The 22,817-nt window shown below is 41.4% G+C and overlaps 3 protein-coding genes across 3 annotated transcripts; 1 reads left to right on the forward strand and 2 right to left on the reverse strand.

Moving 5' to 3' along the window:
* Nucleotides 1-284: 284 nt before the first annotated feature.
* On the forward strand, nt 285-7,996 carry adpgk2 (ADP-dependent glucokinase 2). The gene is made up of 7 exons (XM_052064235.1): nt 285-895; nt 2,220-2,379; nt 3,370-3,560; nt 3,667-3,763; nt 3,830-3,966; nt 4,046-4,182; nt 5,481-7,996. Exons 1-7 carry the CDS (start codon nt 700-702, stop codon nt 6,036-6,038), a joined length of 1,476 nt encoding a protein of 491 aa, XP_051920195.1. The 5' UTR covers nt 285-699; the 3' UTR covers nt 6,039-7,996.
* Nucleotides 7,058-12,840, reverse strand: efcab2 (EF-hand calcium binding domain 2). The gene is made up of 7 exons (XM_052064238.1): nt 12,249-12,840; nt 12,051-12,120; nt 11,469-11,541; nt 9,346-9,422; nt 9,117-9,159; nt 8,568-8,634; nt 7,058-8,472 (listed from the first exon to the last, which is right to left on the reverse strand). The coding sequence occupies exons 1-7, from the start codon at nt 12,271-12,273 to the stop codon at nt 8,354-8,356; spliced, it is 474 nt and encodes a 157-aa protein (XP_051920198.1). The 5' UTR covers nt 12,274-12,840; the 3' UTR covers nt 7,058-8,353.
* Nucleotides 12,766-18,419, reverse strand: cgref1 (cell growth regulator with EF-hand domain 1). The gene is made up of 7 exons (XM_052064237.1): nt 17,990-18,419; nt 16,797-16,893; nt 16,446-16,520; nt 15,568-15,632; nt 15,321-15,448; nt 14,569-14,670; nt 12,766-13,706 (listed from the first exon to the last, which is right to left on the reverse strand). The coding sequence occupies exons 1-7, from the start codon at nt 18,264-18,266 to the stop codon at nt 13,413-13,415; spliced, it is 1,038 nt and encodes a 345-aa protein (XP_051920197.1). The 5' UTR covers nt 18,267-18,419; the 3' UTR covers nt 12,766-13,412.
* Between the last annotated feature and the right edge of the window lie 4,398 nt (nt 18,420-22,817).

Raw genomic sequence — 22,817 nt, forward strand, 5'->3', positions numbered from 1 at the left:
TGACTTTTGTTAAACCCAGCTCATGAAATGAATTGGTTTAATTAATTCCCACATTCCAAAAAAAAAAAAACATGCGTGGCAGGCTGATTGATTGAACGCTCTAAATTGTCCCTAGGTGTGAGTGTGAGCGTGGATGGTTGTTCGTCTCTGTGTGCCCTGCGATTGGCTGGCAACCGATTCAGGGTGTCCCCCGCCTACTGCCCGGAGACGGCTGGGATAGGCTCCAGCACCCCCCGCGACCCTAGTGAGGATCAAGCGGTTAGGAAGATGAATGAATGAATATATTATATAAATACGGATTACATTAATGCTGTTTGTAGAAATATGAGCGCCTTAAGTAACACATATAGACTCTACTTCCGCCTTCTTGTCAGAATAAACACGCCCCTGAGTAGAAGGAGGACAAGGGTATGCTCGTTTTTAATACCGATCTTTTCTCTTCCAATCACCTCTATGTTCGACAAACTGTTCCGAAACAAATTATTCCAATGTAAGTAAACCCCTCACAAGAGAGGGTATCACGATTTCATTGAAATTCTACTGGAATTGATCATATTTAGTGCGTGTGTACTTCACAAATGTGTCATCATTTGCACGCCCAGGACGTTGGTGCTTGAAAATCAAACGCAACATTCGGCGCTCAGTTGGAATTTGCATGTCTCTAGTGTGTCCACTCACTGCCAAGCTAGTAAATTAACGATGGAAGGTGCTGGCAGATCTGCGTGGATGAAATATGGCTCTGCAATCTCATTGTTTGTCGTTATTCTGGCCATTTGGTTTCGGACACCGGATAATGAGGTACTGGACGACCGACTGGACACCGTGTTGTCCTCCCTGCTTCGTGCCGAGAGCAAAGTTGGAATTAATCATGTCGCTCGACCAAAGGTGGCGATTGGTAAGGTTTCGCACAGTTTGCTCCTCTCATTTCACTTAAAACTTTGCTAACATGAACGTTTGTTTCGTGACACTTGGCTACCGTAAAATGCCCCGACTGTGGCTTCAGTTGCTGAGTACTTTCTTCAGCTAAAACTGCCAACCGTTCGTTTCTGTTTAATGTGTCACTGCTTGGGGTTGGCTGTGGGTTCTCCTGTGGCGACTTGACATAAACTTGAAAGCCACAAAAACGTGGTCAACGCAATATTTTCATTGAATGGGATTTAAGCGGAAATCGTCATTGAAACGTGAACCGAGGATGTTAATGATACAGCCGAGCATCTTGTCAGCTGGAGCAGTTTGTTTCGGTCAGACGCCTCTTGGTCTTGGGTTTGTTAGTTACACGGGCATTAGAGCGTTTAGAGGAGGTGCTCAAATGTGCATAATCGATGCAGGAATTTCTACTGTTTTATCCCCAGATAGGCCCGAAACCGTGAAACTCAGACATTTGTAGTCTTCGGGTGTCTGTAAAGAAACGTCATGCCTGCTTTTCCAACCTTTGCCTCCCAACAGCCACATGGACAGATCTGCATCTCACGTCTCAAGGGCGTAACTATAGGGTGGGCCACCATGTAGCTCCGCCCTTTAGGTCACCCCCATATCAAGGGGCAAAAAAAAAATATATATCTGACAACTCTTGAGTAAAAAGCAACCTTTAGAGTCAAGAGGCTATTGTCATTGTACGTTTCACATATGATTTCAATGAATGACCCATTGATCGTAGTCGGCGAAATGGCATTTCCCATCTGTGACAATTGATCACTCTGATTGGATTTTAGCTAGCAAATCAGTACATGAGGTAGAAGTAGACTATGAGATGGTACACATAAGCAAACCCACTGCAAAGAAAATGGCATTGCCTCGTAAATTAAGATCAGCAAAATGTTACTTTTTATTTTGATTTGTCCCTTCTTGATTATGTATGTAATCTGCATTTTTCTTGATATGTCTAAATTTTAGTTCATGAAACTGACTGCAGATGGTATGATAAAGAAAGTCGCACACATGCACAGCCACCATTCACTGGAGTGTAATGTCACCTTTGCCACGCCACTGACATTTTTTTTCACTCCCCCTGGCTCGTATGGTTTAGCAAGGCATCCCATGCCTGCTTACATCATGCATGTCTTTACGATGGTCAAGTGAAGATTGTATGCTTGTGACATCAGATGTACAGCATGTGTCTGCTCACATTGGGATGTCCCTGCTCCAGTTGACCAGAACTGCTTACTCCCGCCATGTTTCACAAACTTTGGCCATTTATCCATGGACTGCTCGTGTTGCAGGTTTTGGAGGATGCGTGGACTTGCTCGTCGACGGTGTTTCTCTTCTAAATAAAATTGGCCTCACCCCCGCCAATCGGCCCCTCCATCATGACTACATTGAAAATGCTGAGCAACTTTCTCAGAGCTTCACCTATTTCTTTATTCCGGGCGCTGCTGCAGAGTAAGTAGTGTCCAAGCTTTGTTTAAAATATACTTGTGTGAAACTGTCATGAAAATACGGTAAACTTAGGTCTTTGATACTGTCATCAGCTTGAAGCATTAGTACACTTACGCAAGCCGTGGCTACATTAATATTTTGTTTCCAGCGGCTATGACAGCCTGAAACTTATTGTGGTGTGGGATTTTGCAGGCTTGATGCAGTTATTGCAAGTAAGGGTCATGCCACTAAGTATGAAATATTAATCCCTTAAAGTTAATATAATAATGTCAGTTCCAATACTTTTACCAACAAAATTGGGTGGCATCAAACAAAAGGTGCCCTGTCCCGAGTTGTCTAACACATTTAGATATAAATACCATGAAATAAAAGCTGGAATTCTCAAATTCCTCTTTTGATCATCACAAAAAGAAAGGAATGAACCTTGTTGTTCCAATCCTTTGGTGGGAAATGTGCATATTAGAGTTTATCCAATTGGTGTATGTGTGCTCTACATTTGCATTCTACCCTGAGGTCATTTACAAAAGTGTGAGTGTGTGCGTCTGCCTGTGTGCGTCTGCGTGTGTGCGCACGTAATGGATTTGTAAAGCTTGAGAGCAGTTAAGTACAAGTTTGGACAATTTCATTGCACAGACTGTCAGGCAACTCCTGACTTAGTGGGTGGGCCTCCATCACATGCTGTGTGTTCCATCACATTAAGGTGAATAGCTTCCTTACCACATCCAAACCTTCAGTTTCAGTAGTCACTATTATTACACTGACAATCAGATGAATTGTAAGTATTTTTAATCACATTAGGTTTAGACTTATCTCATTGTTATCCGTGTGGTTCTTGCGTTTAGTCTGTGTGAGTTCACCACTGTCATAAAATGGTTTCCTGCCCATGAATATTTCGTACATGGACAGTAAATGGGAAATAGTGTACTTTTATTTCCCCACAGAGCACAACTCAGCTTAGTCATTTCATGGTGTTGTCATTGGTATGCCCTGCAGGCGCTTTGTGCTGAATGAGACACTCTTCAGCGAGCTGGTCGAAGCTTCCCGTGACCTACCTGGAAACAGATGGTCAGTGGGAGGCAATGCCCCTGTCATGGCCGGCCGCATGGCCACCGAAGGATGTGACGTGTTGCTCGGGGGCAGCTTTAGCCCGGACTTTACCGATGTCCTATCACAGCACATCACTGGTACTGGCGTGCAAACAACACAACACCGCTGCTCTGAAAATGTTTCCTCTGTTGTGTTTATGATTGCCACGTCATCACTCGAAATCGTTGTTATCTGTATCTCCAGTTGCAGGTAACATTGTTGAAGAGCCAGACATTCATCTCATCCTGGAGTATCCATCTGGTGCAAAATGGGGGCAGTATTCCTCCCGTAGAGCCAACAGGTACGTCTTGGCCGATACTGAGCATTGATTGACGGCATGTTAAGTTGACCTTTGATTGGTGTGCAGGTACATTGTCCACAGTGATGACCATAACCCGTACCTGGCATCCATGGAAGAGTTTGCCAAGAAGCTCAAAGATTTTCATCCAGACCTTCTGGTCGTGGGCGGTTTACAAATGATGGACAACTTTCCGTTCCAGTCAGGTAAGATGAAATGAATTGAAGACATTTTGTTGACTTGAAAGTGCGGCTGCTTCTAGCTGTAACTACTCCTTTCCCTTAGGTGAGCGTGCCGCTCTGCTCTCCCGCCTGGCCGAAGTGCTGGCCACCTCCTCTCCCACTCTTGGTGTCCATTTTGAGATGGCCAGTTTTGTAGAAGAGAGCATCATGGAAGACCTGCTTCATTATGTCATCCCTCAAGTACGTCCAAGTAAACATTCCATTGTGTCACAGGGGTTCGAAAAATGTCAGTCAATAGAGCGCAGACCTTCATCAATGCTGACGTCTGAACAAAACTGTCACCAAAAATGTAATTCACATGTTACTTCTTGGTTGGTGGGGAATTCTGTAAGACATTGGTTGATTGAATAAATGGGCCAATGCTATTTTAGAGTACATTCAATCAAAAAGTTAAAAAAAATGAAATTACTGTATTTTCACTACCATAAAACGCACATAAAAGTCTGACTGCTGTTGTGTGACTTTGAGGAGGGGTCCACGTGACTGATTTTGTGCCAACACGTTGCATGCAGGCGTTAAAGTAGGAAGGGTGGGCGTGAAAGAGGACAGTAAAGGCCCGCCCCTAGTTGGTGCCAGTTTGTGCATTGTGCAAAACAACATCTGGAAAATGGCACTTACGAAACACAGTTTAAATTGCAACCTATCAGTTTTTCGCATGACTCGAGCAGCCACAAAAGAATTCAACATCAACAAGGCGTGCAATCCACAGTGCTTGGTGCTTTTGTTTGATGGAACGGCGCCATCTATCCATCCGGGCAAGGACGACCGTGGCACATCAAAATTCCGGCGGATTTCAAGGAAAACCTGGCCAACCTCCGCTCCTACTGCAGTAAAAAGTGTAATGTTCTGTGTCATATTAAATAAAGACGCTTTTTTGGAGGAATTTAATCCTTTATTCTGCAGCTTTGCCAACCTCATTTGGCTTTCCAAACGTAAAACTGGTACTGTTTGGTAATCATCACGCATGAACAAATATGACACTTGGATACTTTTTTTTCACTTCTATTGACATTTTGTTCTTGGTGGAGCTCTGCTCTCTTCTGAGTGTCATTACGGTTTTATGGTCTAAGGCTAAAATACAGAATTTAAAAGAGAGGATCATGAAAAGTGGGTACAAGGATATTAAGTAAAATTGTTCAGTGACAAGGTACAAAGGAGTGGGCTCAAGTGACAGAACAGTACTCCATTTGGATTCGTTTGTTTCCTGTGGTCGGTAACGACACCATGCACCTAACATGTACACAAGACTTCAAACAGAAAAACACGCATATTAAGTTAATGGAAGACGAAAAATTGTCCATAGGTGTGAAAGTCAGTATGAATATTTTTGTTTTCGTTTGTGGCTGAGTGGTCTGCAATTGGCTGATGATCAATGCACGATGTAGCCCTCCTCTGCCACAAAGTCACCTGAGAGCTTAATCAGGACTAGTGCAATCAAAAATGACTTGTTGATTGTCATCGCGTTTCTGCTCACCCAGGCGGACTCTCTAGGAATGAATGAACAGGAGCTCCCCAACCTGCTGAGCCTCCTCAAAGGCTCCACCATCACAGTCCTGTCCGACCCCAATCCTCGCGTCGCTACCGTCCTGGACCAAATGAGGGAGGTCTACCGCATCGTCAACCAGCGCTACAAAGACACCGTAGCTCAAGGCGACGACGCCCAAACGTGGGGAAAGCCCCTGACCCGCCTCCACGTGCACACTTTAGCCTTTCAGGCCATGATCGTGACCCGGGGCTCCCAGTGGAAAAACACCATGTCGGCCACCGCCAAGGCCTCGCTCACAGCCAACCGCCACGTGTGCGGCTCCGACGACATCGACCCCAACAAGGCCAGGCTCATCATGGACGACTCATTCTCCGTCAGCCGGCGGGAGGGCAGCCAGCGCATCCCCCTGCAGGAGAGCCGGCCCGTCAGCTGCTGGGAGGAGGACGACTATGAGATCTGCGTGGCGCCCGTGCTGGTGTGCACCGAGGTCTACCAGACCGCAGGTGGGGGAGACAACATCTCAGCCGCTGGCCTGGTGCTGCAGATCTAAAGCGGACCGGATGAACCCTCCCGTGACTCTCATCGTCTAGGTGTGATGCAGAACACAGGCACCGACTCCACTGCCTGTCGGGTTAGTAATAACATGTTGGGACCACTCAGATAAGTGCTAGAAATTAAGCAACAGAATAAATTGTCGAGGTTTTGGTCTTTCCTATCAAGACCTTTAGGAAGCACTCACTGAACGTGTGCTTTACGGGTTTTATCCACTTGAATGAGAAAAATGTGCTTTTATAGATTCTCTTTCTATTTTTAGTTGTTTGGCTTCCAAGCTGGTGGCAATGTGAATTTGCAGTTAGCAAACCAGCCTAACAGTTCTGGGCTCGGGGTATGAATCTGGGCTCCGTTTGCAAGTCCTCCCTGTCCCTCCTTGGGCTGTTCCACAGCCTCATCCCACATTCCCCAAAACGTGCTTGAAATGGACTCTAAATTGCCTGTAGGTGTGAATGTGTGTATGAATTGCTTTTTTGTCTGTGTTTCCTGCGATTGGCTGGCGAACAGTTTCGGATGTCCCCCGCCTCTCGCCCACCGTCAGGTTTTGGGTTGGCCTTAAGGTACTGGATCAATGTTTATTTTCAATCTGCACCGCCATTATGCAGCAAACCTTATCCAGAGCTGATTTGCTTGTTAAGTGTTAAATTTCTTGCCATCCACCCGCAATGTAAAGCCTCTTGAACGTGCAGATTATTTCTTGCTCCCAACAGATTAATGCCTTTGCCATCACAGTTGCTTTGAACACAACAGGGCAGGAGAAGGGAGTGTTCAATTGCGGAATATTCTTCCCACACAGTCGTGCCTCTGTTAAGGCTCTGATACTGCCTCAGAGGGAAGAAAGTAGTTTGATTCTGTTCACCTACTTGTTTCAGGTCTGTTCCGTGAGTACAGAACAAGTCCAAGGGAGAAGTGGAAAATTCTGGCTTTCACAGAATCGGTGTTAAATGGGGCTTATAGTTCTGAAGAGGGATTGGCATTTTACTCAATTTCATTGATCGACTATGCAAAAAAAAAAAAACATACCAGAGTTTTGAGTAGGTGTCGGCCTTAACTGATAGTTCTTGAAAGAGCAAACTAGTTGTGTGAATCAATTGCAGTGCATGGTATTTGGGCCCAAATGTTTTCCAGCGAGGTATCAACAACCGATTCCACACAACCCGCTGAATTACGATGCTCATTCCTAGTCATGAGTTATAGTACATTTAGTCAAGATGAGCCGAGCTGATTGGTCCGGTCCTATTTGAACGGCCATACCTGCATCCTTTCTCCCATATGTTGTGAAATGGAAAAATATTGGCTGATACTTGAGCTGAGCCCAATATATATGAAAAGTATGGCTTTTGAGCATGCTATTTCTTTTAATGTCACTAGCTGTGTAAAATATCCCAAAAGACGTCCAGGAGACTGCAGATGCTGGATTTACTCTCATTTCATATTTGTTCTTTCTTATGTCTGTTATCGTGTTTGTCTCTCGCTCTCTAAGGACCAAAGAAGCAGCGAAGGCTGCTTCCACGAACATTCCACTGCTCATGCACCACTACACTCTTTTCACCACTACACTTTCTACTTCACCGCTTTCCACTTCTACTACTACCTTCCATTAAATCCACTTTGGGTTTCACATGTATCCATGTTACATTACAACAGGTGTGAGGTCAAGAAAATAAGCTACCTAGATTTGTTCTTCATGTCATTATGAGTTGATACTGTGATGGGAACATATGCTGGAAATAAATCAAGTACGTAAATGAGCCTTTTTTTAAAATTTATTTTGGGGATGAAAGGTGCTTCAATATGTATACACAGAGTGATGGGAAGGCAAGGCTAATGGATCATGTTGTTACTGTGATTTTTTTCCTCCCCCTCTGAGCAGAATACCAGCATGAATCCATGCTGCATGTTCACTCCATGGCAAATCTGTGATTAAATGCTGACACAGCAGTCAGTCGTTGAGAATGTGCTCAGTTCTTTCCCACCACCGCCACTACAGACAGAATGTTCACTTCCAAAAGTGAATATTTAACCCAATTATGTCCAGCTCCAGTGGCTTCAAGTTACAAAGTACTTCCAGCCATGATCCATGTTTCTTAAATTGACTCCACACTTTTGAGTGCTTTTGTAGTTTGATAAAAAAAAAAAGTCATATACAAAACACATTCCCGGTTTCGTTCAATGATATAGTGCGCAACTTTTAGGAGGGATAATGCATGTGTAAGAGAATATGACAAAGATAGGATAAATTGAAACATGGAACAAAGAGCTGTAAATCTGGAATGTACATGTGATAGAAATAAATGCCTATTGTGCTGTAGTTTACACTTCAGGGTCCAGGATGAGATGGTTGAGTAAATCTTTGCTGTAAATCAAGTTGGTCTCATGGTCAGTGAGGGCTGTCAGCATCTCATCCATCTCCTCCTGAGTGAAGGCCTCACCTAACGTTGACACAAAGTATGTCCCAGATATTGTATAATAGCTGCAAGTTATGACTTAAATGTTCCTTGCGTCAGTGGGGGAAAAAACGCTTTACCTTCCTCCATCATGTACTGTGACAGATCATCTGGGTCCAAGAAGCCCTTCTTTTCCTTGTCAAGAACCTCAACACAAGAACACTTAATTGGACCTTTGCATGGGAATTTGACAAAAAGAACTCTCGAGTTGCATCAGTTATGGGCTTGGGCCTCATGTGGAGATTATATTGTATGTAATCATCCACCAAAAGCTATACCCCCTCCCCCACCTCCAAATTACCATGTCAATATTGTCAATATTTTTGTTTTTAGATTTTCAGTTGTCTCACTTTGTACTTAGTCAAAAAGAAAAATCACCAACACAGTAAATGTTCCTTTTCATTTGATGCAATGTCATTTTTAGCTGCAGCACTAGTGTAGATAATTAAGCGTTGCAGCACCGCCACACAAACGGTGTTTCAGACGACTGTTTTTAGTGAACCGTGGCAGGTTTTTGTTTTTGGCAAGTCAAACCATCAAACTGGTTTGACTATTGAGACTTTGCATTTACGAACAAAACTCTTTCTGCAAGACAAACAAGGAAGGGAATGTGACGTGGGCGCGCTCACCTCAAATGCTTGAAGCAAAACCTCCTCACAGATGGGAGGGAACCTTCAACACAAGCGCACACACACACTTATGCAGTCCCAATAATACAAGTACTACCATGAGGAACTAACCAGCCCAATACTTATCATGATACTTTGATTATAAGCTTCAAGTAGGGTAATCTATAGTAGCTGTTCACACGGGTTTTTTGATCGATAACATGCTTGCTAATATTAAGAGACATCCTACTTGCGTTCCATCAGAACTTTAGTCATGGCGGGGAGGAAGCGGTCCAGGTGAATATATCCTGTTTGGTCCTCTTCCACCTGGATTGGCAAACATCACACATTTAAGTTACTAAACTGAAAAGAGGACCATCCAGGTATAAGCCGTGTATTGTGTGCACCAGGGGTCCCCAAACTTTTTCCTGTGAGGGCCACATAACTTTTCCCTTCTCTGATGGGGGGCCGGTGTCAGTTTGTAACATCAACAATCGTAGGGGAGCTTAAAAAAATATTGTTTCCCAGAAAGCCACACATAACCAAATAACCCTTTCCAGGTTCTTTACAAAAAAAAAAGTCAGGAAACAAATAATAATACTATTAATGAAATAAATAACAACTAAATAACCCTCTCTGAGGTCTTCACAGAAAAAACAGGAAATAAATAATAACTAAACAACTCTCTCTCTTTATAGCCCCTTGAAATCCACAAAAAGAGGTCTGCCATCTACGAGAACATCTTGTCTTGTTTATGTCTGCTACCGTGTTCTACTAATTGATCTGAGACACAATAAAACACTGAAACACTCTATGTATATATCAATATACCTTCATTTCAACCCTATTTGCGTCATGGGTCATTTCGCCCCGAAGACCACCTTTGTAGTTTTTTTTTTTTTTTGTACAGCTTCCATGGAAATGTGAATAAAACATTTCAATTTTTCTGCAGTTGGGGACAATCTAGGAAAAGGCATAAAATTTCAACTTAAAAAATTATCATTTAGGGTTTTTTGGGGTGTTCTTATCACAGTGACGGGTCATTTTGACCCGAGGACAACAGGAGGGTTAGAGGGTCACATTTGTTTGGGGACCCCTGGCGTGCACGTTGAAAAACGCCTTACGATACATGGTCGTTTTTTTCGGCTAAAAACGGCTGACTATACATGGTCTTTTTTTTTTCGTCTAAAAACGCCTTCGTATACATGATCGTTTTCTTTCCGGTAAAAACACCTTACTTTATATACATGGTCGTTTTTTTCTGCTAAAAACGCCTTCCTGTATACATGGTTGTTTTTTTTTGGCTAAAAATGCCTTCCTATACATGGTCGTTTTTTTCGGGTTAAAATGCCTTACTATACCTGGTCGGTTTTTTTTTTCGGATAAAAACACCTTACTATTCATGGTCGCTTTTTTCGGCTAAAAACGCCTTACTATACATGGTCTTTTTTGGGTGGGGGATGGGGGTTAATGTTCAATAAAATAAGTTAAAAGCCATTTCTTTGCTTGATATTTGCTTGCCATTATGGCACCATGCTTCCTCAAGATGATTTTTTAAAATTTTTAATTTTTTTTTTTTTTCCAAGATGGCGCCCGAGTAGGCAGCCTTCGGCAAGTGCTCTTCAAGAGCCTTGCTTTTTTGTTCTTTTTTGCTGTTTTTGTCTTTTGTTTTGTCACATGTTTGTTGTTTCATTGTGTGGACCAGATATGGACTGTTTTCAGCGCTTTTTGGCCACGACATTCGTCAAAGGAGCAGTATCTGTGCTTGGTGGTTGCGCCTTCTCGGCAGCACGCCTGGACCAGCACAGATTTTGATTGGGAGGAATGTCGGCGCCATTGACTGTCGGTGCTGGACAGACCTGGGGCGCTTGTGTTTTTTGCGCCAGTAATGGGCAGCATTTTTCACAACCCCGATTTGTTCAGTGGCTATGTCAGCGCTGTTGGACAGTTGGCGATGAGGAGAGAGGAGCGTTGGCGAAGAGCGCCGATGCGTATTTGGGACCGTGAGTCACCGCTTGGAATTGAAATGGATTTCCATGGGACAGGAGAAGTGAACCAATCTCTTTTTCGTCAATGGATGCTACAGCTTCCTGTTGACTTTGAAACTTAGCTTGTAGCCGACGTGTGCACATTTTGAGCATGACGTCTCTGATCCACTGGTTAAAGAGCGTGTGACGGAAAAGTTGTTAGGACTGCACGACTGTCCGTGTTTTATGTTATGTGTTGTGTTTATTATTTTACTTTATGTTAACTGTTTTGTAAAGCGCTTTGTTACAGCTGCCGCTGTTGTGAAAGCGCTATATAAATCAGCATGTATTGTATTGTATTGTATTGTAAATGTAAGAGTTCAATATAGATCAATAGGGTTCTGACCTCAGCAATGAAGTTGTGCAGGTCTGCCTGACTGGGGAAGCGACCCAGAGAATAGATGATCGTGCCAATTTCACTGGGAAAACAAATACATAACAGTGTTATGCATTTCCAAACAGTTTTCAGTTTATAACAGGGATCGCTCAACACTAAGAAGGGCGAACGCCCGGTCAGAAATACCGTAAATGTAGCCCTAGTTAAGCCCCTCCAGCGTTTTATTTGATATTCTAAAATAGATTTGCAAATTATTTTCTCAGCCATCATACAGTATGTGTGGGTCAAGTCCTCTGTTATCACCCGGACAGAAAAAAAATCCTGGAGCCTGTCTAGTTTATAAGGTACAAACTGACATGGTATCAAATACAGGATATGCATTGTAAGTGTGTAACTCACCTATCAATATATCTTTATGTGTCATGTAATTATGTTAAGCTAGAGATGTCTGGTAGCTTGTACTGTACTTGATAACACATATACATTACGCAAGGAAATGCAGACGACTAGAAAAACTTAAATCTTTTTAAAAATTCTTCTTTTTATATGATTATAATAATGATTATTATTTGCACTTTAAAAGGAGCTTACCGGACATCGACTGTGCCGTTTGATTGGTAATCAAACGCTTCGAAAGCTGCTCGAATCTTTTTTTCCACCTCTGGGATAAAAAAAAAAATCGCGACTTTATTTGTTTTGGCATTTACAATAGTTTGCTACTTCTACTTGAATTTATTTAGTCTTATTTAGACTTCATCTTGACGGCGGTTTGCGCTGGTAAAAACAAACCTGCACTTTGCGGGTTGAACGCCATGTTAGTTGTTGTTTAGCTGTCGCTATAGCAACCAACATTAGGCACGTGCTTCCTCAAAAGGGACTGTCAAGCAAATACAACAGAAATGGAATAAAAATACAACAATTGTAATTGTTTAGACTGCCATGATGATAATGATAATTGTGATCATTATAATAATTAAAATCATTTTAATTTATTCAGAGTGCTTCTCGCGGTGACATCGAGGTCCACGTGACATCATTACAACGCCACTGTCAAATAACACAATGATAGTTTGTATTTTGTCATGAGTTCATCATGACTATTGCCTTGTACTCTTTACTCCTTTAGTAGGTTTATTTATTTCTGATTGATATTTAACATTGATATTTATGCATTTTTTTACATACGAATTGTCTGAATATAGTTGTACACGTTCATATTAAAATTTCAACAAAGTTTTGAAAAAAACAGTTAAAAAAAGATCATATTGCAAGTCTTCAGCATGTAGTGACTATTTTGTTTGGGAAATTGAGAATTTAACTCATTTAATAAATTCTGAAAATGAAAACAAATAAGAATGGAAAAGTATCATGTCTGGCGGGGTTTTTACAGCAATGCATAAACCCATTCATAACATACTCTACAATACAGATACAGTACACAATAGGATTGGGTACTAAAATGTTGATGTTTTCATGAATATTTTCAGACAGCTATTAGGAAGCTGGAGTTCATGAAGTGAACATTTTTTATGCCATCCATCAGTCACACTAAAATTCTCCAAAATCTGCCTTTTTTTATCGGGTTTGGCATACTAAGAGAGAATTGCCTTTTACTCAATTATTGTTTAGAACAAGTCAAGGAGGAAGACGTGGTTGATTTCACTGCACTATGTACACGCCTATTAGGCGCACGACATGTAAACAATATCCGTCCACAGAAAGAACTCAATCCTGGAAATCATATCTAGTGGTCTTAAAAGTGCATAGTTCTATTCGTTGAACATGCTTTACGAGTCTGAAATGTTACCTGGAGTTTGAAAAAAAGATTGCATTTTTAATTGAAGATTTCCTTCTGCTCCTGTTTCATAAATATGGCAAAGAAGTGGTCTCAGACAATGGATGCCGATATATGACCACCCTATATTCCATCAGTCTTCTGCAGTGCTTGTGTGTTCATATTTCCGGTTGGCCCTGATGTACAGGGACTTCCTGTTCATGCCTCTGCTCTGCTGCAAAGTCTTCCGGGACTTGCTGTCCTCTGTGTTCGTCTGCGTGTCGCATGGTCTCTTGTTCTGCTTCTGCTCTAACTTCGTGTTGCACCTCCTCTTGATTAGCCTGACTGTGCTCATCAGGCTCCTCGTGTTCTTTGGCTGCTTCCATCATCTCCTGCTTGGTATCCATGTCTGGCGTCCCCTCGTCCAGAATCGCCTTCTGATCATCCGATCGCCGATCTTCGATCTGACTGTCCTTTATGGGCCAAAGGCAGAGAGGGTCTCACATTACAGTGGTCAAATAAGGTAATAACCTAGGTTATTTTATATTACATAATGTTCTATTAATGAAATAAAAAGTATCAAATAAGTCAGTATAAGCAGGTCAATATAACAGAAAAATAATGATGTCACTTTCATGTATTATTTATAATGGTTGTAATTTGAAGAACCATACAAAAAAACATTGATATCATCAATGATTAGATTCAAACATGTTTAAGCCCTAACATTCTGTCTCTTTCATTATATTTGGTTTTAACAGCCATGATTCAAATATTTTTAAATGACTACTCATTAGAAGATAAATTATACAAATATAAAAAAATCAATCTCTTCAAATGAAAACCTCACAATTTTCTAAAACTCTAAATATGACTGATAAATTGATAAAAGTTTAAGAATGTATAATTTTTTTAAATGAAAAAAATACACTCCAATACTTTAATTGTATTATTATTATTACTATTATTATTATATAACCAAGTTTTTCATACTAAATTCTAAAATGCTCTTAATTTTCCAAAATTGCAACAAAAAAATAATAATAATAATAAGTGAACAGTGTAATGGCAATCGTGACAAAAAAAAGAACACTAATTCATATCATTGCTCAGAGTCATAGGTTGGTAGCAGCTCACAAGCTAAATATAGTCCGTTGCATTTGCTGAAGTAACTTTCGGGAAAATGTGTACGTGTCACTAGTGCAACATACTTTTTATCATGCGAATATTTTTGTTAAAAAGAGCTACTTCCATCCATCCATCCATTTTCGAATGCCTTTCTCCGCAGTAGGCTCGTGTTAACAACCAATTAGAGTGTACAGTACTGTGCTCTACCTCTGTGTGAGCTGATGGAAGAGAGAGCAGCTCTGAGGGGGTCAAGAGACCATCCCGGTTCACATCCTGACTCTGAAGAAGGAAATCCACCAGGGACACCACCTGGACACACAAACATATCAACAACAACAACAACAAAAAGGTTTCCGCAGTGAGAAGCGGACGCTTTTGGCTGTCAATACAGGGTGCGTTCGGGAATTCCCTCTGATGCCCTAACACCACTCAGAGAGTGTGTGTGTGTGTGTTGTCAGAGAGACACTGCACGCTCCCGTCTAATTCATTTCCGAAAGCAGCCTATGTTATTAACTGTCGTAATCAGCAGGTCACGCTTGAAATAGTTATTTTTCTTGTATTGTCTGACACAGTGGGTTGTGGCCTTCTTTTTTTTGGAGCACTCTGAATAACCGAACAGCATATTTGAACAACGCTCCGAGTTTCCGAATGATCAGGGCAAAGTAGTACGCATATGCACATATTTCTGAATGCATTCATGATTAGGAAAGGATGTTCTTAGCTGTACTGTTCTTACTCTTGTTTATTATTATTATTATTATTATTTTTATATAATAAATTTCCCCCCCAAAATGTGACAAATAGTCTGGAGCAACTTCTGTTTTTTGGTCTTCATGATGCATTTTTTTGACGATGCCTTTAAGTCCCAAAAATACAGTATAAATGAAAAAGAAAATAAGTTATCTTACAAACATTTTGACGTCCTCTACATGAAAAAACATTCTTTCACTTCTCCTTACATCCATGTCATTGGCCTGTTCCTCAGTTGCATGCTGGGAATTGTAGTCCGACAGCAGTTTCATCATCTCCAAGCCGTCCAGGCGTTCGCTGCGGTCGAAGTCATACAGACGAAACAGGTAGAACACCTCTGACCAAACAAGGGGAAAAATAAGTTAAGTGTATGTTAAACTTATCATTTTTAATATCTAGCTTGGTATTTCTTCTTAGCCACGTGAAAAAGGACGTTAACATGGTGCTGATATTTACCTTTATCTCGCGAGTTGATCCGAACATCGTCTTTTTTTGTTAACTCAATGTAACGCTGCAGCAACCTGCGAGGGAGACACACACGCATTTTACACATACAAGTAGTATGTTTGCAATATAAATTATGTAACACACTGACTCTGGACTTGTATGTGATACAATGTGTGACCCATATGTGATGCAACCAATCAGGTCACGAGAAATAAATGCCATTCACTGGACACTTCATTAGGTACAGCGGCACAATGACAATAACAAACAGGTATGTGTATTTTGTTAAATGTGCCATCAATAGGTCAGATGGAATGTAGATGACTGCAAACTACAACCACATTGGTAAACATTGGCACCATCAATTAATTTGTGTAGCGCTTGTCCTCATACAAGTCGCAGATGACACACCTACGCAAGCATGATTACGCAAACTTAACACAGGAAGGTCGAAACCGAGAGTCAAAACTCAAACCTCAGTAATGTAAGTCAAACATTTTTTAAAAATTGTCCTAACGGACCTCTGACTATGCATCAACTGTACCTAATATTGTGACCAGTGAGTGTAAGCTAGTATGTTTTGAAAGACACAATAATTAGGTTTACTATAAATGTCAGCTAAAATAAACCCCAATTAACATGCTGAGGGATCTAGCAAGTTCTCTTGTGGACGTGTTTGGATGAATATACTGTATGTTGCAACATGAATCAGTATGATTGCACATGTAATCTTATCATTGTAGGGCACAACATTGTAACAACACAGCAGCTAAAGTCCACAATGACAAGACAATCGTGTCTTGGCCCACTAAAACAGAAATGTACAAAAATACTGACACTTGTTCTCTACTAGCTATGTGTCGGGTTGTTGTTGTTGTGTCAGTCACCTTCGCTCCTCCTCTCCTGAACCAAAAGGATTGGTCAGCAATCTGGAATCTGGCTGAACTTTCTCTGGATCCTCTCTTTTGGAGATGTTGAAAAGTTGAAAATGCACATTATGTGATACTACCCAATACAGTATGCAAATATATGCAAAACATCCAAATAATCGATATTCACGTCATTCATTCTGCAGGCATACCAATGACACCTCATTCTTTCTTTACCGTATGTAAGACAACGATTGGACATTCGAAGCAACAGCATGAACCATTCGGTGTCATAAAGCTTAGCAACATGTTCACAAAAACCAGAGCGAGTGTACACAGAGTGCAGTGCAAACATATGGTTTACCGTACCTTTGAGGTGCAGTCTGGGATGGGTGAACGTGCAGGACCAGAGCCAGAACCAGAACTGATGGGACTAGTCTGTTCAGATGTCTATCCATGATCAAGCCTAAACAAACACACATCAATAATTATATGTTGCTACATCGTAACAATGTGACAACTACCACTCCCTATGTCTTTTAAGAATCTGTAGGCCCACAGGACAAGTAGGTAGTACTGTATTATATTAAGTTATTGTTTTTTTCATTCAGTTTTGAACGTTTTGGCCATGGGACACTCAAAATTGTCTCTACGTGTGATTGTGAGTGCGGATGGTTGTTCATCTATGGGTGCCCTGCGATTGGCATGCATCCCATGCATCAAGCATCATGCATCCCATCTACAGTACTGTACTCATATATATATATATATATATATATATATATATATATATATATATATATAAAGTCCCCTATATAGGAAACTTATTTGAAGATCTTTATTCCACTAGCATGTGCGCAAATGTTTAGCCACTTCTGTTACATTGGGATGAAGACTGAATGATTCTGATGGAGGCCACTTAAATGAAAAAAAGAAGCGTGACATGGAAAAATTTTAACTAAACAGTTCTTAAATATACTTTTGGGATTAAAAATCTGTTGTCTGTCTCTTATCTGAATGTTTACATGATCTTAAACAAAGTTGTTACTGGTGTAACCTGTTTTTTGACTATTTTGTGTGGATTTTTACAGAGCGGGTCAAAATGACCCACAACATAATCAATGTGATTTTTTTTTTCAACATAATATGAGGGTTAAAGCACTTTATGGCGTTATTGACTTGCCCATTCAAAGTCAACTGTACCAAAACGAAACAAGAAGTAAAATAAACCACAATGGAGCTGGAGCAGTGCGTCGTTACGTTTAATAGCTACACTTTTCCACAACCGGTCCATGCGCGCAGCACTCTTTTTTTTATCCTGCTCTTGTATTGGATCGCAACAGATCGTGCAAGTGTGCCTAATGTTGTGAGCACCAGTGAATATATACATTACTATTAAAAGTCGGTTCCAATAACCGACTGTGTGTCGAGATGAAACAATACGCGTGATCGTCGACAACGTTGAGCATGTTTCGAAAACATACGTGCTTGGTAATAAAGTGACAGCGAGCATGCAGTGCAGAGGACGTGCCGAACACATAAACTCATCCGCTGCCACTTACCTATCAACGCAGATGAAGTGAGCACACAGCGAAGGGAAAAGGTGAGATACAGTATCGCTAAGGTGGTGGTGCGTTCAATTACCAGTAGTATCGCCTCCTCTTGCAGCTGATACGTGAACGCGCCGCGGGCTCTGCACTGCGCCAGGCGCGCGCTCTTAACCGCCACCGAATGGAAAAGTGAGTGTGTTGGCAGCCACGTGGAAGATCCAGGCAGCAGACACACATGCACAGCCTGCGTGTCTCGGCCACGTCCACAGCCTGATCCAGCTTGTTTCATTTGGCGTCGACACCAAGCTTGGATTTCGTTTCATTGCAAGCGCGACAGGAGGGTTCCGTCCTTAGACATTTTGAGTTTTTGGAAGCTGAACGTTTGAACTTATTTTTAATGCACTACATTGGAGAGAGAGAAAGACACACACACACGCGCGCGCGCGCCCACATACCCACGCATCTGTAAGGAACCGTTTGGTTAACGATTCACACGCCTCTCAGTATAAAAGTAATAGAAACACGTGTTTGTGTCAACCAATCCGGGAAGGTCATGATCATAACGCTTATACAACACCATGCATCTTGAAATGTTTAGTGCATTAGCAACTGCTGCAACTGTAACAAAGCTCCTCATAAATTATTACAGTAATAGATCATATTTGTTGTTGTTGTTACGATTGTTGACGTATGTTATATGACTTGTTTTATTCATACATTGTTTGCATGAACAACAACTCGATAGTTTTCCTGAATTAAAACATCATGAACTGTTAATTCTATCAGGAAAAAGAAAAAAATATCTATTTCATCTTCTTGCATGTCTGCAACAATAAGCAGAAGTGTAAACTGAAACCAAACTTGTGAGTCTGTGAGAGCTCACGAGTGCAATAAAGAATGTAGCATATCGTATATGTAATCTACATATGATCAATTTTACGTATTTGAACATTGATCCATCCAATACCACTAATACAGTGCATGTAATTTATATGAATGACAAATAAGTAAAGGGAGCATACCGAAATACTTGGAAATGCAAAATTTCAGAAAAAAAACATTAATTAATTAAAAAGCTTTAGTCATTGCAATTCCCGCTAACAACCACTGGGGGGCAACGCACTAAAAAGTAAAGTAACGCAGTACTGTACTCATACAATTGCCGAATAAATCAATGTATTAAGACTACATTTAACCAAGGTTTTCAAAACCCTAACTGATCTTAGTTTGACAAGCAACGTGAAATATTTTCCAATACACCGACGACAGAATGCTTATACAAAAATAAATAAATAACGTATGCATTTGTCCAATACTGTACTTCCTCAGAGCTCTCTTCCTCATGTCAAGTTACACTGCAAATAGCATTAATTAAACTAATATTGAAAAGCACGCTGACACGGCCGTGTATGTTCTTTGGCTCATGATCAGGGGCAGGAAACGTTGCCGATTTACTCGTCGGTGCTTCAAAGACAAAGCATGAGCACTCGCACTTGTACATTTGTGGTTACAGTGTGATCGCTCCTCATTTTGTCACAGCTGGATGGTGTACAACCATCCCACTGAAGAATCCTAATTGCTGAGTTGCAGCTTTGTGAGTGCGCGCGTGTGTTCGTATGCGTGTGTGCGAATGAGGTTCGACTCTGAATGCATTCTGTGGATGATTCCCGTTCTTTTATCGGATCGGAATGACTCAGTGATTGAGTGGTCGATCCTTGAGCAAGATAATGAAGCCCCAGTTGCTCCTTATGCTTCGTCATCAGTCGGTGAATGTACGAACAGTGTAAATAAACCGCTTCACAAGTGTCAGCCCATTTACCATATCTTGACGATTCACTGCTATCGTTGAACATCTTTTTAAATCAGGAGCCCAATATCTACATTGTTGAAAATTGGCATTTTCAGAAGATTCATTGGAAAGTGCACTTACGTTACTGGGTGCACTTTAGATTTGAACATGGGCCTCAGATAGGTCTTCTTGGGGAAACCGTATGGGTTCTGACATAGAACATGAATTCTGAAAAAATAAAAAGAAATGAGATGAAAATTATTATGTCTTGAAGAGGTGCCAAAGATTTTGACCAAAGCATCTTTGTTTATTGTTTAGGTATTATTTCACTAAGTAGAGTTCTTGCTATTATACAGGTGCAACGCTACATATCAAAATACGATAGGAAAGTAGACAATATGGTAGAAAAGTCAGATTATATCAATTCAATCGCAGGCCACTTCCCACCTAATTTCATGTTCGAAATCGTTTGGGTAGTTTCTTAATTATTCCGTGTTTTAGTATCCAATACATTTTCAGAGTCAGTTAGCCCCCAGGGAGCAGATGAATAGCAGACCTGTTGTTATAAGAGTTCACGAGGGATTAGACATTGTGTGATTTCCTGGAAATGGTGTCCAAGTGACCATTTGAAAAGATGAACCCTTGAGTTATAGAAATAAAGTGCTGCATTCAGATATTAAATCGGCGAGAGAAACCATCAACATGATCAGTCGTCACATGGATGAAATCAATGAATAATAATAGCATCATTTTAGAGGTAATTTCAGCAAGTTAATCATTCGGTGTTCATCGAAGCGGCAGTCCTTCTCAAGTTGACCGTTCAAAAAGGTCGGTGACCCGTGTCCCGCAGTTATGTCCCGTGTGATGTTACCGTTTTATCAGTCTAACTCCACTTTACACATGTGACACAATTAACAGCTGTTGACTCCATGTACTATTTTGCGAGCTGCGTGCGCTTCCCAGCACCATGTCACGCAATTTCGGGACTCTGTTTGTTTTCAGCATAGCCCAAGTGCATTCACGTGCATGCTCTCACATACACACACACACATACACACACACACACACACACGCACACACAAACTCAACCGCAGGTCCCATTTGGAAGTCCCTCCACCTTCACTCAGTTACATAACAGGGATTAACTTGTACTATTTTGTGGGCCCCAACAGTCCAAACCATGGATACTATTTTTAGGTCCGGACCCCAATATAACATCAACACATGATCTGGTATATAATGGCTAAATTAACAGTGATATGTGCAACGGGGCCTCACATAAGAACACTAAAATGCATCCGTGTCAGGTCCTTTCAACTCTTTGCTACCAGCACCTATTTTTTTTCTCCACATATTTAGGATAGCACTCAATCTCAAATACCTTTCTTGCAGCGTCAACCCAAACGACACATTATCTTTGTACGGTCATATTGATCTGTATTAGATCTCATTAGATAAATGAATGCCAACCATTGTGCTAATTAATGTGCAATCATCGGGAAATTATCCAATTTCACTTGCTCATTGGTAAAATTCTTATGTATTGCCGATGATAGAATTAAATGCTCTGCCAATACATGGCAGAAGGTACATCTATCCATACATTTTGGAATCCGCTTGTCCTTACGAGGGTCGTGGGGGTGCTGGAGCCTATCTCAGCCGTTTTCGGGCAGACAGCGGGGTATACACTGAACTGGTTGGCAGCCAATCGCAGAGCACGCATTGAAAAACAAACATTCGCAACCTGTGGACAATTTAGAGTGCTCAATTTACCTACCATGCATGTATTTGGAATGCGGGAGAAAACCAAAGAACCCAGAGAAAACCCACACAAACACAGGGAGAACATTCAAACTCCACACAGGAAGGCCGAGGCCCGGAATCGAACCCCGGCCCTCTGCACTGTGAGGCGGCCGTGCTAACCGGTCGACCACTATGCCAATGAGGAACAAAAATTGTATTCTTTTTTTTTCCCCTTATGATAATCATACTGATCGGTCTAGTTTGAGCCAGTTTTATATGGTTTCAGACTGGCATGAATCAGATGGACAATACACACACACACACGGGAATGCACGCATACGCTCACACACACAAACTCACAAATGCCAGGCATTTCTATACACTTGAGTTTGTTTGAACTAGTTGCCGTCACATTCCACAAGCCTATTATTATGAGTTTCTGGTCATTACAACTGGACAGTCAGGAAGCACTAATTGTGTCGCAGTACAATACCATGCACACACACACACACGCACGCACGCACACACACACACACACACACACACACACACGAGCATGCACGCAACACAGTACGCTATTGCCACAGAGAGGATGTTTCTCTTGCACTCTGGCAACACGACTGGATTTCTTGTACAACACACACCGAGAGGGCAGTTCCGCTTCATCATGGGCGACTAATTGCAGCCCAGCATGCTGCCAGCATGTTATGAACCAGCCTCCAATGGTCATTAGCCCACAGGTATTTGCGGGTGCTTATTTTAAGCGCATAGGATCACGAGTACATAGACCCACCTAAACATGACATGTTTGTGATAAGAGGGCCCGACAAAAGTTCGAGAGGAGAGAGTGCGGTAAGTTGAGCCACTTACAAGTCTATCTGGTTTTTGTGTACGGGAGAATCCATCCATCCATCCATCCATTTTCTGTTCCAATTGTGAAATAGACATTCATCTATGAGTTTGCCCCAATATTGTAAGTACCTGTGGTGATCCTGGAAGGAAAAAAAAACTGGCTCAATTTAACCGCCTCTGTCATAATTGTAACTTTTGGTGAGTAGCGTAGCTGTAATTGATAACAAATCAAAAGAAAACTTGTTGCACTCAGTCCCGTAAAAATAGCAATTTTTAAATTTCATCGTTGACCCCTTGCACAGTAATGAGTCTCATGATTGCCTAGTGTTGAATTAGCATTACTCAAACTATTTGACATGATATTCGGTATTTAGGCTCACTGTGATCACATATCACTCTTCAATAATTATGACGCACTGAACTGCCTGCAATCATGACAAAAAAAGGGAAAAAAAC

The sequence above is a fragment of the Hippocampus zosterae genome, chromosome 4, assembly GCF_025434085.1.
Source record: "Hippocampus zosterae strain Florida chromosome 4, ASM2543408v3, whole genome shotgun sequence".
Taxonomy (NCBI): domain Eukaryota; kingdom Metazoa; phylum Chordata; class Actinopteri; order Syngnathiformes; family Syngnathidae; genus Hippocampus; species Hippocampus zosterae.

Coding starts and splice junctions, on each gene's coding strand:
- adpgk2 (XM_052064235.1), top strand. CDS start 700: ATGGAAGGTGCTGGCAGATCTGCGTGGATGAAATATGGCTCTGCAATC. Junction 3,967..4,045: donor CAACTTTCCGTTCCAGTCAG/GTAAGATGAAAT, acceptor CCTTTCCCTTAG/GTGAGCGTGCCGCTCTGCTC. Junction 4,183..5,480: donor TTCATTATGTCATCCCTCAA/GTACGTCCAAGT, acceptor CTGCTCACCCAG/GCGGACTCTCTAGGAATGAA.
- efcab2 (XM_052064238.1), bottom strand. CDS start 12,273: ATGGCGTTCAACCCGCAAAGTGCAG. Junction 12,121..12,248: donor GTTCAACCCGCAAAGTGCAG/GTTTGTTTTTAC, acceptor TTTTTATCCCAG/AGGTGGAAAAAAAGATTCGA. Junction 8,473..8,567: donor ACAGTACATGATGGAGGAAG/GTAAAGCGTTTT, acceptor TGTCAACGTTAG/GTGAGGCCTTCACTCAGGAG.
- cgref1 (XM_052064237.1), bottom strand. CDS start 18,266: ATGAAACAAGCTGGATCAGGCTGTGGACGTGGCCGAGACACGCAGGCT. Junction 16,521..16,796: donor TCCCAGACTGCACCTCAAAG/GTACGGTAAACC, acceptor CATCTCCAAAAG/AGAGGATCCAGAGAAAGTTC. Junction 13,707..14,568: donor TTCCATCAGCTCACACAGAG/GTAGAGCACAGT, acceptor TGGCCCATAAAG/GACAGTCAGATCGAAGATCG.